Source organism: Cottoperca gobio, chromosome 22, assembly GCF_900634415.1.
Source record: "Cottoperca gobio chromosome 22, fCotGob3.1, whole genome shotgun sequence".
In the NCBI taxonomy this organism is placed as follows: domain Eukaryota; kingdom Metazoa; phylum Chordata; class Actinopteri; order Perciformes; family Bovichtidae; genus Cottoperca; species Cottoperca gobio.
This window is the reverse complement of record NC_041376.1, coordinates 14,337,809-14,352,346: the sequence shown is the minus strand read 5'-3', so window position 1 is coordinate 14,352,346 and position 14,538 is coordinate 14,337,809. Positions and strand designations below refer to the sequence as shown.

The following is a 14,538-nucleotide window of genomic DNA, read 5'->3' as shown; positions in this document are numbered from 1 at the left end:
ATTTTCCAGTCTCTCATTAAATCAGAGCAAAGGGTGGAGCAAGCTCTGGACAGGAACTGTTGCAAGGTTTGATATTAAGCTCTAAGAATGAGAAATCATTCAACACATATAGTTTTGTAAGTAAGAATAAGGTGATGTTGCAAACATTATTTATAGGTGTCACCTATAACTTTTTGAGTTATTCTTATGTTATCCTCTGTTGGCTTACATAGACTTTATGCAACACTTTTTGAAAGCTTTTCTTAAATGTCATTCCTTCCTCTTGTCATTCTTCTCCAAGTCCGTGTGATCAAGAAAGTGTTTATTTTGTAATCATAAGTATGGAATCCACTATAGAAATGGGATTTCAGAGAGCATGTGCCACATCGAATTCAAGGCCAGATAAAGGGAAGAAAACAAAAGCCGCAGAGAGCATGACATAGAACTTGCTGTTAAAGTTATTGATTATGGGTGAAAAAAAAAATCTAATAACTTGACAGTAAAGTAAACTGACTGTTTTCTCTTATCTCGGTCCAACAAAATATGGTAACACAAGCCAGAGATGTTTTTAGTAATTCATTTACAATAAATAAAGTCATAGTTTACAATGTATAATCCCTTTTATAAGGGTGCATTATTAGAAAGTGGTGCCCAAAATATTATTTGAATTCTTATAAAATACCACTCTAAAATAGTAAAATAAAATAAAATATATACGGTAGCCAAAGATATTCATAGATATATATGTTTTCACAGCAACACTTATAGTAATAAAACAGACGGGTTACAAATAACATTAACGATGGTTAAGATGGCTCTGATGTTAAGTGCCCCAGTAGGTCATGACAGTGTGAGCCAGAATTCTCAACAGGCCTTTTTCTTTTTCCACAGAGGGTATTTGACATGTCACAGTAGCAAAAGCACAGGTGTAAATAATACAAATAAATTAGGTCTGAATTCAATTTAGCTGTTTCAGTTCCAGGGTCATTGTATTGGGCATATTGTCTTACTGGGACAGTTGAATAGAACAGAGGCATTAGTAATGACAGTATTATTTCCATGTGCTTTTTAAACTATGACAAGTCAAAATGTCCTGAACTGAAACAGCTAAATGGAATTGAGCCATCATTAATTTTATTATTTACATCTATCCCTATAAAGAGTTTGAGCTCAAATACAGACCTAACTGCCTCACTTAACTTTCATTCTGTCCAAAAACCAAACATGCTTCCTAAAAACTGAATCATTTTGAATTCTTAAATGGTTACAAAATAGAGACATATACAGTTTGGAAAGATAACAATGGTAGAAACTGACTTTCCCAATATAGTTTAGATAAATGTAAAACGCTTAAAATGACAGTTTATATAGAAAAGTGAAATTGGAGTGATGACAGCTTCCTCCGACAGATGGCGCTACATGAAATGTGATCATGGGGAGGCGGGCCTTAGCCTCTCTACACCAATCACAAGCTGCAGGGGTCAAAGTTGAAGGGTTACATCCAATATGGCGTCTAACAAACGAGTGCTGTATGTTGGTAAGTTAATGTTACTTTTCTCTAAAATACGTTAAAGTTAAATCGTTTTAGTATATTTACCTAACGTATGAAGGATATCACTTTATAAATGTTTCAATAAAACACAACAAAATATGTATAAAGACGACATATTAAGAAAAAGGAGCTCCGGTACGGAAGTTTTAGCCGGTAAAACATGAGAGCGTCACCTCAAAACATGGCAAATGTTTAAACTTTGCACAGTTTGAAGACGCCATGAGTTAAGTGCGTCGTGTCAAGTGCTTACTAAATTCTGGATAAATACAATAATAATAAAAGCTTTAGCTTCAGTAAATCAGGACTCCCTAATTGTTCTAATCATAATGTTTCTCTGTGTAAAACTGCTCCGTTATCCTGTCCCATCAACATGCAAACACGTACTTTTTAATTTTCAAGTGTAAACTATTCAGCCACATGTCCGTATCATTCGCTCAGTGTCAGTACGGTGTGTTTGTTTCAGGTGGCCTGGCAGAGGAGGTGGATGAGAAGGTTTTACATGCAGCTTTTATACCGTTTGGAGACATCACAGACATCCAGATACCATTAGACTATGAAACAGGTAAGATCAGTAACTGCACTGTTCCTATACAACATTTAATCACTGTGGGTAAGATACACGGTAAACTGTTATAATGTGTCTTATGATCTGTTTTCAGAAAAGCACAGAGGATTTGCGTTCATTGAGTTTGAATTGGGAGAGGTATGTACTAATAATAATAATAATAATAAGTTAATATATATGTAAGCCTAATTCAGTGTGTAGCTGCTTTAGTGAGATACATGTTGAACATGTACACACCTGAACACAATCTGAGGTTTTACTTTTGAATTTTGCAACACATAGTAATCCATCTGCTTGCTAATGTAATCTACTGTTATGTCCAGCCATGAAAATGCACTTCATAGTATAGTATGTCGTAAAAGGTCATAGTATAGTATACCATAACGGCAACTCAGGACAGTGTTCGTTTTTGTGGGCGATTCCCAGTTATTAATATGGCTATATTCTAGCATGTAAATATGAATATTTTTTTGGATTATTCTTATTATTAATTGCAATACTGTTTTATTTAGAAAAAGGTTTATGGTAGTCTGACTGGTGAATTCAGTGTAAACATGGTTGGTTATTGACACATAGTGGGGACTTTAATGGTAAATATTTCTGCGCTCACAACCTATTTATGACCTTTGTCCTCTGTAGGATGCTGCAGCAGCTATTGATAACATGGTAAGTGAATTACAGTGCTGCACATTCATGTCAGTGAAGTTTACCCAAAAGGTCCAAAAAATTAGATTCCGTTTGAATTATGTTCTTGTTCTTTCTCCCCGCTAGAATGAGTCTGAGCTTTTTGGACGGACTATCCGGGTCAACACTGCCAAGCCTATGAGAATCAAAGAAGGTTCTTCTCGACCAGGTGATTGACGAAAACCTGTTTTATAGAGGTTTTAAGTTTAAGTAACTTAAATCCTTGGTTCTTAATTTAATTCTGCTTTTCCGTCAGTGTGGTCGGACGATGACTGGCTGAAGAAGTTCTCGGGGAAAACCACAGACGAGGCTGAGGGGGAGGCAGCGGGCGGAGAGACGACCACCACTGCAACAGAGGAGGTGAGACGGCTTTCTCTCTGTGTGCGTTGTTGAATCTGACTCTTAACTATGTTAAGATAGGCACATAAGTACGATTTGTTTTTTGCAGGCTGAGCCCCCGGCTAAAAAGGGCAGAGTTAATCCTCAGGTCTACATGGACATCAAGATTGGAAACAAGGCAGCCGGGAGACTGCGCTTCCTCCTTCGGGCTGACATCGTTCCCATGACAGCAGGTGGGGCTATCAACATCACATCTTTGTCAAAAATACATACTGAAGCTGCACAATGTCGAGGCTGCTTGCATAAAGAATTGACACCAAAAGGAATTCTACAGGATTAAAACAAAACCACAAGTGTGTATCTCCCCCCTCCCCCAAATCATAACTTGGCATATAGTTACACCAGCATCTTTTCTTACTTCCTTTGTAGAGAATTTCCGCTGCCTGTGCACACACGAGAAGGGCTTTGGCTTTAAGGGCAGCAGCTTTCATCGCGTCATCCCTCAGTTTATGTGCCAAGGAGGTGACTTCACCAACCACAATGGCACTGGTGGCAAGTCCATCTATGGCCGGAAGTTTGATGATGAAAACTTTGTCCTCAAGCACACAGCGCCAGGTGAGGAGCTTTGTGTGGTGGGGGACTCTGCGAATGAGCATCATGTTTACGGTTACTAGCAGTTCTATGAAAACTGACCAAAACCTTGTCTTTTGTGCTCACAGGGCAGCTCTCCATGGCCAACTCTGGAGCAAACACTAATGGCTCTCAGTTCTTCATCACCACTGACAAAACAGACTGGCTGGATGGCAAACATGTGGTGTTTGGAGATATGGTGGAGGGGATGGATGTGCTGCGTGAAATGGAGGTAAGAGATAAAAGGCTTTACTGAGAATGCAAAATATCTTGTTATATACAATCGCAGGTTTCTATTTCACAATAAAAAAATAAAGGGTTAATTCAGTGGTAATAAAAGCTTAAAATCACACAGCATCCAAAAAGCAATCGTTAACAAACCTCAGTTATTACCCAATTTGTTATTTAAACAATGTGAAACAGCATTTGCTTCTTACTTTTGCTACATGTGACTAAAACCATACATGGGTTCTGCAAAAGACTAAGTTAGCAAACTGATAGATTTTTAGGGATGAAGTGATGTTGAATCTTGATTTAAGCTGCAAAAACAGAAGGATAATATTTGTGATCATCCTGTTCATAAACTAGATTTTAATCGTTCCCATAAACGTGGAAGTCAAACTATCTGGGCTTAATTTTCTATCGATAATAGTTAGTAATATTGTAATACAAGTTTGTAAATGTTTAAGACTATCAAGCTGAGGTTTGGCAAGTAATCACTGTATCTTTTTAAATGTGCTTTCTTTCTGCAGGCTCAGGGAAATAAAGACGGCAAGCCGAAGCAGAAAGTCATCATCTCTGACTGCGGAGAATACGAGTGAACGAAAAAGAAGTGTGTGGTTGTTTGTATGTGTCTGTGGAGGCAGTGTGTGTCTGACAGCATGAGTGTGTTCATCATCTTTTGTACTTTGAGTGCACATCATCTGCCATGTAAATATTTCAATAAACACCTCTTTTTTTTTTTATAAAGAAACCACAGCTTAATGTCTTTTACTTCGTACCAAATAAATGTCCCATTGATCCTTAAAGCTGCAGAACCACCTATTTATATTAACTCAGTGTTGTCAAATGCTTTGAGGTAGAAGCTTGTGAAAACAGTAACAAATACAGCACAGTCCATGAGGGATGTCCGAGGTAGATGTAAAGGTTTACAGGTACTATTATACACTAGTAAGACTTTATAAAATGGGCTTCTTACACTCATTGTGGGAATGTTCTTTGGTTTTTCATTTCTGGAAAAGGGTTTTTGGAAAATTGGGTGAATGGCTTGAAAAATCCATCAGAATCTTCTCCACTTTGTCTGCTGGTAGATCGATCAGTCCCCTCAGGCCACTAGCATCACACACGTATAGGCTTATTTATTACTGTTCTATTCAACCTGTTTAATGCACAGATTGAAGGAACTGGCGGGATTACATTTCTCTGGAATTGTGCTTTTATATGATTACTTGTGACAAATAAAATGGAGTTTGCATTACCACCAGGAATATCTAAAGCATAATTTGTTTTAGCACGGACAGGCTTCCTCACTGCAGATATAATAATTCTTCGTCTCAGGAAGAGTCAGACTCAACCAGCATTTTCTGACTGTGTTATGCTGATAACTGATAATGCTTCCTTTTCAATTGGTTAAAAGATAACAAAGCAACATTTCACCTGATCTGGGATTATTATAAAAAAAATGTAAATTGCTGTTTATAACATGTGAGGGGAGGGTTATTATCATTATTTAATTTATAGCTGAGAATATATGGGATACACTATGTAGTGAATGATGATTTTATTTTCATATCTGAGTTACTTTGAAATTGGTACATTATACAAGTCATACAGGCTAAAATATTTTTAATTAATGGGTTTCATGTAAATAATTAAATGATCACGTGCGAGGAGTTTGTTTGACCAAACTTAATCCAAATGTATATAAATTAAATAAATAGAAAACCAAACGTCGCCTTTCATCCTCACTTGATTGAACAAACAAGTATTTGTCAAACCGCCACACCTGAGCAGGTTGAGTGGAGAGAAGAAGACATGGCAGGCAAACAACTCCACCCCTTCCACTCCCGTCCTGTTGAGAAATCCACTGAGATACTCATCGCAGAGCTTCATCCGAAGCCTGCTCCTCCGCTCCCACACTGAAGCGCAACAGCCTTCAAACTGTAAGTATTCAAATCGATGTGTTAAGTACTGAATATGATAATAACGCGAACTTGTTCGGATTTAACCGATTTAGTAGGTTTTAGACGTGGATATTGTGGGTACGAGCAATTGCGCACGGAATGTATAAACTTAAAAGCGTTTACCGTAGTCTTTGCGAAGTGAGTCGCTGATCAAGTAGGAGATGTCTGACGGTGTCTCAGTACAGCTAGGAATGCAAATGAAAACGTTTCTGCTTTTATAATAAGAAAGTATCTTGTTTAATAAAAGTGTGTCGTCACTTTTAGGTGCTCACTTTGCTCTTAGTGCTCTTATTTCTTTTTTTATTTCTTGCGTTAAGGATATGTAAATGATTTACATATCCTGATTTATATGTTAATAAACCAGTTTGTTTCCTAATCTTAGCCTTCTTCTACATCTGTGGTATAACGTGTTTTTTAAGTCTCAGGCTGGTAGATACCTGATTTTTGTCTGTGCCTGTTTCAACTGAAAAGAGCTTCCTCTGTCTTCCATCAGCAGGAAGAGAAGACAGACTGTGAACAAACGTCGTCATGAACTGGGCATTCCTCCAGGGTCTCCTCAGCGGGGTGAACAAGTACTCCACAGCCTTCGGCCGAGTGTGGCTCTCTATAGTTTTCCTCTTCAGGGTCATGGTGTTTGTGGTGGCTGCGGAGAAGGTATGGGGCGACGAACAGAAAGACTTCAAATGCAACACGGCTCAACCCGGGTGCCACAACGTCTGCTATGACCACTTCTTCCCCGTGTCCCATGTGCGGCTTTGGGCTCTGCAGCTCATCTTCGTCACCTGCCCCTCTCTCCTGGTGGTGATGCACGTGGCCTACAGGGACGACAGGGAACGGAAACACCGGCTCAAGTATGGCGAGAACTGCCGCACCCTCTACCTGAACACGGGCAAGAAGCGCGGAGGCCTGTGGTGGACCTATGTCCTTACTTTGGTCTTCAAAATAGGTGTGGACACCACCTTCGTCTACCTCCTCTACCACATCTACGAGGGTTACGACTTCCCCTCGCTCATTAAGTGCGAAGAGAAGCCCTGCCCCAACAAGGTGGACTGCTTCATCGCTCGGCCCACTGAGAAGCGCATCTTCACCATCTTCATGGTGGTCACCAGTTTGGCCTGCATCCTCCTCTCTATTTTCGAAATCGTCTACCTGATTGGCAAACGCTGCCGTGAATGTTTTGTATCGGTGCATAAATCTCGCCACGTCATGACCAACACGATGTCCAGTGGAAGCACCTTGATGGATTCTAACAGGCTGAAGGTTCATCCTGGCAAAGGCACCCCTGATACGCCAGCTCCTTCATACAGATTGGTCATATCTTGATACTGAGATTAGTGCCAAAGACCTAATGAATGTTGTGGGAAAGGAAATATCCTCCCTCTACAGGCGCTTTCTTAAAAGACTTGTCGACAGACATTTGTGTGCTCAGAGACTGAACTACAATGGAGTTAGTTCTGTACTGTTTTTGTGTCCACTGTCAGATATTTTAAAAATTCTGGACCCCAAGACATATGTGCCATTGATCTGGAATGTGTTCACTGCTGTGGGTTTGAGTATGTTTTAGAGTTGAAGTTTTACAGCCCTTACAAAGTTTGTGTGATTCAGATTCAGCCTTGAGACCAATTACATGAGTCACCCCATGGTTTGGCGATGGTTTTAGAAACACATGTGGTTTTCTGTGTAAAGTTTTCCTCTGCTCAGAGCTCAGCCCAGAAATGTTTAGTTCAAACTGTACTGTGTCTTTCTCCCCCTTAATTACACGTTCATATCTGACTCTGTGAATACTTTACATAATTTATCAAAAGGTTTGAAAGACTTCTCAGACCTGTTTTAAACCACTTCCTGTACACAGGCAGAAGAAAACAATGAAGTGGAAAGGCAGGCTTGTAAACATTAATAATATCAGGATTTGTGGCTGCATCGTTGTTAATAATATTTTTCATTAAAGATAATAATTTTCCATGTTTTGAAAAAAATGGTTTTCCTTCATTTGAATGTTTTGAAAATGTGTTTTTCTTTCTTATCATGAGATCAAGGAAGATATTTCCAGCAGTCCATACGCAGTCGTGCATGACATTGAAAACAAGTACTGTAACAGTTCCACAATATGTCTTAATGTAAAACCAAAGGATCTGTTGATTCTTCACAAGTTCTGTGGTTTCACAAAGAATTAAGACTTTCTTTCTTCCTCCAGTTTTTCCATAAAGCCCCCCCACCCCCCTTCCCCATTGGCACACATATTGCTCTGTTGCTAGGGGCAGCACCCTCATTGTTTAGGTAGATTGGTACATTGAGACGGGCAGAGGAGGAGTCTCCCACTCCTCAGTTTCAATCACCCTTGCTGACGGATGTGGATCCACCCAGTGCAGGAATTTGCCAGTCCTCGCAGCTCTTTGAATAGATGTTTCCACTATTAGCACTACAACGTGCCATAGGAGCAATGTAGTGAGAGTATTTTCTTACTCTCTTCTTCTAGTGGTGGGCCAGTCAGATGTTTTCAGTTTGTTCTGCTAGTGTTTTGAGATGTCTGCCTTCTGAAACTGCCCCCTCAGTACCAGGGAAGAGGATAAATATAGTGTGTGCTGCTCACAGCAACAAAGAATAACATTATAAAAAGTCAAACATCGAAGCGTCTTTCCACAAACAATGAAAGGATGATCTGCAGACTACTGTTAGCAGATTTAATTGGAAACATTAATGTCTATTTCAGTAACGGTAGTTCCGATGAACTCTTTTAACAAGAGAGGTCTGTGGATTATCATGGTCACAAGGGCAATGTTTTCAGTCAAGACTTGCTGCTGCTGCTGGAAGGAAATCTTACACCTCTACTGTCGTGGGGTGGCTGCTGAAATGTCACAGATGAATATCTAAATCCACAAGGAGAAAGTGAAAAATAAAAATAATTGTGGGGGACTTGAGACTCAAGACATCTTTCTTTGGGGCCAGTGGTGCTACATTTAGCAATGTGAAGTGACAAAGAGTGAGTTAATCATCACTTATATTGATCAAACAAGATCTAAACTCTCAAGTGTTACATCAAGTGTCACAAGCTCTGAAAACAGAAGCAAGCTTCAATAAACGCAGTTCTCTTTGTCCTTATTCTGCTCGCCCAGCCTGACTGGGTGGTTCTGTAAATGAAGCTGACGATCCCTCACATCACAAGATCCCATCCCAAATCTTGTCGGGTAGTATTTATCTTGCTGCCTGGTACATTTCCTTCCTTTCACAGCAGCAGCAGTGAAAAGTGATGTGTTTATCCTGTGTTGTGTTGGTGCGTCTTGTCAAGACTTGCTGCTGGCAGAGGTTGGGTCGCATTCCTCCAGGTGTGTCCCGGCAGACTGCCTGGACCAGTTCTTCATCTGGAGCCAAGAAGCAACTTATCTTTCCCTTCCCCCCACTTGTTTTGTTTACTTTCTTATGCTACAAATCGACTTTCTTGGACGTCATGATTGCAGTTGATACTTCTGGCAGTATTCTGAGAGATTTAGCTCATGGCTGCAAGACTTCGAGATGAAGTGTTTGATTTAGACAAGCCAGAACTATAACATTCACAATTCAACCTTTTGTATCATAAAAAGTGTTAATTACTTGTACACAGATGAAATGAGAAACAAACTCCTTCTAATTAAATTCAAATATGTAAACAGATGATTTAATTACTTGTGGTTTATAGCAGCGTACCCTATCTTCACATCTAATTCTTTCCAGACATTTTAACAAAGTGAAAACCCTCCACCAATTCAGCTTGATCATCAGGTTACTTAAGTTTGCAAACTATGCATGTGGCATCTCAACAGCTCGTAAAGCACAGCCTTGTAAATTAGTTATAACTTTTTAGAGAGCATTTCCTTATCTGCTTAGAAATGCTGGGCTTAACTGTGAGTCGTTGCTATTGTGAGCCTGAAAAATGTCCTTTGAGACATTGTATGCGGTTGTACTGAGCAATGCAAATAACTGACTTGACTCGACTTGAGTCTAGTTATACAAGAGCAACTCTTTTATCCTTTTGTATAAAGTAAACACAGGATCTAATAGCTTTGAATGCCAGCACCGGCCCACAAGATCTGGCGTGCTCTGGCTCGGCTATGGCATGCTGATATTTGATTTTCCTTTACAACATCTGAGAATTAAACTCGTCTGCAAACACTGCTAAAGATGGTAGGTTATCCCTACAGAACAGAAACACAGTAAAGCAGTTTGATTAGGAAATCTTATCTGTGAAGTGTAAGAAAAATAAGGTTGGGTCGGACAGGCGGACAAAAGATCTGACAATGATGATGAGCTTAAAAGCGCTCAGGAATTGTGTTATCTGAGTATAGCATGGACTTTAAAAGAATGAAGGAAACACAATACGCCTTTTTGGCACCGTTGTGTACGTAACAAAAGATGGAATACTTTAACAGTGCAGGAAATGAGTGAAGGAGGAACAAGACATGACATGACAATAAATTCCCTCTGTATGACCGGCCACCTTACCTTTTTCAATAACCCACCCCCTCTTAAAATCCCAGAAAGAATGTTGCCTAACACTCGTCACACTTTTTAAAGCGTACAACAAGACGAGAACAGGCACAACAAAACCAAAACAAATGCATTCACCTTAAGGTGTGTCTACCTGTATGAAACATCAAAAAACACGTTCAGACAGGGACACAGTGCTTCCTGGAAACATGGAAGATAAAAACAATAGACCTAAATCTACTCTATTCTAATCTCCAAACTTTTTAATTATCACTAACACCCCTCAGAGGACGCTCTGCCTCCTTTAAACCTGTCTGAGAAGTCTTGGTGGTCCCCATGTTGCCAATCCTTAACCTAGGCTCTAATCACCAAGGCCCTGGTTGGTTTATCTGGTTCCACATTTGATTCTCCATGTTTAGGCTCATCTCCAAATCCTATTTAAAGTACCTGGAGATGGTTTGTTTCAACTGTGATACCTGTTTATGCAAACATATTTTATTTGCCACCAAACCCTAGGGAGTGAGTGGGAGAGACAGAGAGAAAGGGAGGAAGTGAGAGAGAGGAACATCTGGGGTAGCTCCAGTCTTACTTCTTTAACCACACCCACAGGCGCATTTCTCAACGCTGCGCTCCTATACCTGTCGACTGGAACCAAATCGGTGCGTTAAAGGACTAAAACGACATTAAAGCGGCAAGAAACGCCGCAGAAAGTAAATTATCGCGTGTCTTTCAACATGTAATGGACTAATACTTCTTTAGGTAAGTAAAAAACTCGCCGTAATGAACATTTGCTGTGTGTATAATAAGTTAAGCTTCGCGTTTCAGCCAATTGAACATTCGTTGGCTTTTATACGGCAGTCTATGAAACTATAAGTAATCCTTGGCGGCTGTAGAAGCGCCTCATGTTGGTTAAGAGCCAAATTCATCAAGAAGAAATGTCTAAATAACGCATACAGCTTGTGCGTAAAAGGCAGTTTTTTTAAAGACTCATACATATTCAAATGGCTGAATTCTTTTTTTAAATGTTAACACAACAGATAGCATTCACTTTGTTTGTTACATAAATATGTGTAAACAAGTCGTGAAGTATAGGCGTACTGCTTTCTGATATATATATATATATATAAAAAACTCTGGGTGTGTTGGTCCAACTAGTTTCCTTCTTGAACGGTTTGGCTCGAGGCCTACTCCTAACTGTGTGTTATTGTTAGTGGTTTCTGGTAGGGTTGATAAATGAGGCCTGTGGGAGATGTTTTCACATTTATTCAGCTTTAGAAGATAAATGAGTGATTTGAAAGGTTATGTGTCATTGAAGCAACCTGGAGTCCACAGAGTGAAAGCAGAATACTCAGCAGACAATGAAAACATGTTCACCCATTTTTCATTGTGCTTCGTCCAGATTTGAAGATAAACTACAACCGGAAAGAGAAGAATTCCAGAGAAGACGTATTTGACTGCCAGCCAAGGACATGGACTGGAAGACCTTCCAAGCCCTCCTCAGTGGGGTGAACAAATACTCTACGGCGTTCGGGCGGGTATGGCTGTCCGTGGTGTTTGTGTTCAGGGTCATGGTGTACGTGGTGGCGGCGGAGCGAGTGTGGGGCGACGAGCAGAAAGACTTTGACTGTAACACCAAACAGCCCGGCTGCGCCAACGTCTGCTACGACCACTTCTTCCCCATCTCCCACATCCGCCTGTGGGCCCTACAGCTCATCTTCATAACCTGCCCGTCCTTCATGGTGGTCATGCACGTGGCGTACCGTGACGACCGCGAGCGCAAGTACAAGATGAAGCATGGAGACAACTCTAAGTTGTACACCAACACGGGCAAGAAGCATGGCGGCTTGTGGTGGACCTATCTGATCAGCCTCTTCGTAAAGACGGGCATTGAGGTCGCATTCCTCTACATCCTCCACCACATCTACGACAGTTTCTACCTGCCGAGACTGGTCAAGTGCAGCGGGGCGCCTTGCCCCAACCTGGTGGACTGCTACATCGGCCACCCCACTGAGAAGAAGGTCTTCACCTACTTCATGGTCGGAGCTTCGGGTCTCTGCATCGTCCTGAACATCTGCGAGATAATCTATCTCATCTCCAAACGCTTTGTACGAATCGGCAACAAGCTCAAGAGGCGCCATCGCAACACGGATGTGGAACCGACGGAACCGCGCCATAGCAACACGGCTGTGGAACCGCGCCATAGCAACACGGCTGTGCAACAAGACGACTACATCAACAAGGATCCCTTTAACAACAGCTATGTGATGATGCCGGTGAAGGACCGGAAGGATAAGCCTCCATCCTTTAATAGTGCGCTCAAATCCTCACACGGGCCATCTCTACTCAAACTGGAGGAGAAGATCCGGGCCTCTGCTCCTAATCTGTCGTCTTCTTCATGAAGAAAGCAGGCTGAAGCGTAAGAGATCAGCAGTGCTTTGGTTAGAATCCAATGACAAAACCTAAAAAAAACAGACTCAGAACTATGAGCCAAACTTCACTATGTCAGACCCTGGAAGCCATGAGTCATCAGTCCTGTGGGCCCCTGTGTCCACATCTAAGACTCCTTTTGAGTGCATGAACTTTGGTTTCCAAGTCAACATCCACAATATGTACAAGTCGGCCAAATTGATTTGTTAATGATATGTGGGTTTTCTTTTTTTTGAATACAATACAAGTCTGTGTGCCTTCTCAACTTCACCCCTTCACCCGTATTCTAACATTCCTCGGAGGTTTCTGTCTTTCTTGTGATTTGAGTTTTGACGCATGAGGGGAAGGAAATGCAACACTCACACAAGGAGGCAGGACACACCTGGCAGAGGTATTCACCCTCCCTGCCTGCCAGTGGTGTGTCAGGGCACTGAATGTTAGATGCACATTTCTGTGATCTCTTTTATTTAACTGAACAATAGCTTTATCTTCACCATTTGTTGTCCTGATGACATTAAAGAATGGTAAACAATTCTGCATTGGAAGTGTGGACACTCCAAAGTCATAGTAATGGCTGAGTAATACTTGAAGGTGTGCAAACTGGCCAAAACAAATGAGGTTTTACTGCATTTATTTTCTTAGATAAGTGATAAAAACGCATATATTGTTAGTATTTTTCTTTTTCTAGAGCCTCTGCTGACATATGCTTGGTCTCAGGTCTATGCGGCACGGTCACACGCTGTACATAGACAGCCTGTGTTTTGACGTGCTTGTACACAAACTTGCCTCATCCAAGACCACTGTTGATTTGAATAAGGCGAAAGGAATGCTGCTGTTTAATTCTGTTGGTAGAACTGGAGCACAGAGGAGGAGGAGGTGGAAGGAAGGTTGGCTCATTGAACTATTAACGTATTTTGCGAGTCCCTACTCATCCACTGTGGACGTCAGGGGGAAATTTATTTTATGCACTGTAAAAATGTTTTTTAACGAAACTAAATATATTAAATTTATTGAATGTGTTTTGGTTTGGTGTTTTAACAGTGAGTGCTGCTAATTGATAGTGTTCATTTTCTTTCTGGAATATGGTTTCCATTTACACACATGGGACAAAGACATTTGTCCTCCCATGATAAAGTCTGGTCATCCCTATTATTTAAAGAGCTGATAGTTTCCATTGCTGCTGACTCATAACGTTTCCCACACTGCTGATCACTAGGCATGCATGTAAATTTGTTTTCGCCCATTTAAACTAGCTGTGAGTCATGACATGCTATTTACCTGTCTCGGATACCTACAATGTATGTTGCATAATTATGGGTAGGCCAGCGTTAAGAATCTTGGTCTGCCTGTCAGACTTGTCGATCAGGTATTTAACAAGGTGGGGCAAAAAAATAATTTTCGCAATCAAACTGCAAAATCACTATGGACTTTGCAAAATATTAACCTTCACTTAAGTGCCTTATATGTTCAAGGATGGAATCAATTCCATTTATATATATACATATTCAGTAATATATATATATCAGTAATAATAATACATTTTATCTAGAGGCGCCTTTCAGGACACCCAAGGTCACCTTACAGTGCATTTAAAAGAAACAAACAGTAAAAAATTGTATATACATATATATACATACATACATACATACATACAGACACATACACATAAAACTAAATAAAACTGTTTCAGAGCCTGTACATTGATCACAATGCTGTCA

General features: G+C 40.5%; 3 protein-coding genes across 4 annotated transcripts; all 3 read left to right on the top strand.

The window, feature by feature from the left end:
* The first annotated feature begins 1,389 nt into the window (after nucleotides 1-1,389).
* ppie (peptidylprolyl isomerase E (cyclophilin E)) lies at nucleotides 1,390-4,727 on the top strand. The gene is made up of 10 exons (XM_029460453.1): nucleotides 1,390-1,516; nucleotides 1,995-2,093; nucleotides 2,191-2,234; nucleotides 2,736-2,762; nucleotides 2,868-2,949; nucleotides 3,037-3,140; nucleotides 3,229-3,352; nucleotides 3,549-3,734; nucleotides 3,839-3,981; nucleotides 4,502-4,727. The coding sequence occupies exons 1-10, from the start codon at nucleotides 1,486-1,488 to the stop codon at nucleotides 4,568-4,570; spliced, it is 909 nt and encodes a 302-aa protein (XP_029316313.1). The 5' UTR covers nucleotides 1,390-1,485; the 3' UTR covers nucleotides 4,571-4,727.
* Nucleotides 4,728-5,812: 1,085 nt separating this feature from the next.
* gjb10 (gap junction protein beta 10) lies at nucleotides 5,813-7,856 on the top strand. Of its 2 annotated transcripts, none has more exons than XM_029460704.1 (2): nucleotides 5,813-5,911; nucleotides 6,429-7,856. In XM_029460704.1, exon 2 carries the CDS (start codon nucleotides 6,461-6,463, stop codon nucleotides 7,253-7,255), a length of 795 nt encoding a protein of 264 aa, XP_029316564.1. In that variant the 5' UTR covers nucleotides 5,813-5,911; nucleotides 6,429-6,460; the 3' UTR covers nucleotides 7,256-7,856. The 2 variants fall into 2 exon arrangements, with proteins under 2 accessions (XP_029316564.1, XP_029316563.1); XM_029460703.1 differs by having other exon boundaries at nucleotides 5,826-5,911; nucleotides 6,426-7,856.
* Nucleotides 7,857-10,999: 3,143 nt separating this feature from the next.
* Nucleotides 11,000-13,820, top strand: gjb3 (gap junction protein beta 3). Its single transcript, XM_029460636.1, has 2 exons — nucleotides 11,000-11,152; nucleotides 11,793-13,820. The coding sequence occupies exon 2, from the start codon at nucleotides 11,863-11,865 to the stop codon at nucleotides 12,790-12,792; it is 930 nt and encodes a 309-aa protein (XP_029316496.1). The 5' UTR covers nucleotides 11,000-11,152; nucleotides 11,793-11,862; the 3' UTR covers nucleotides 12,793-13,820.
* The last annotated feature ends 718 nt before the right edge of the window (nucleotides 13,821-14,538 follow it).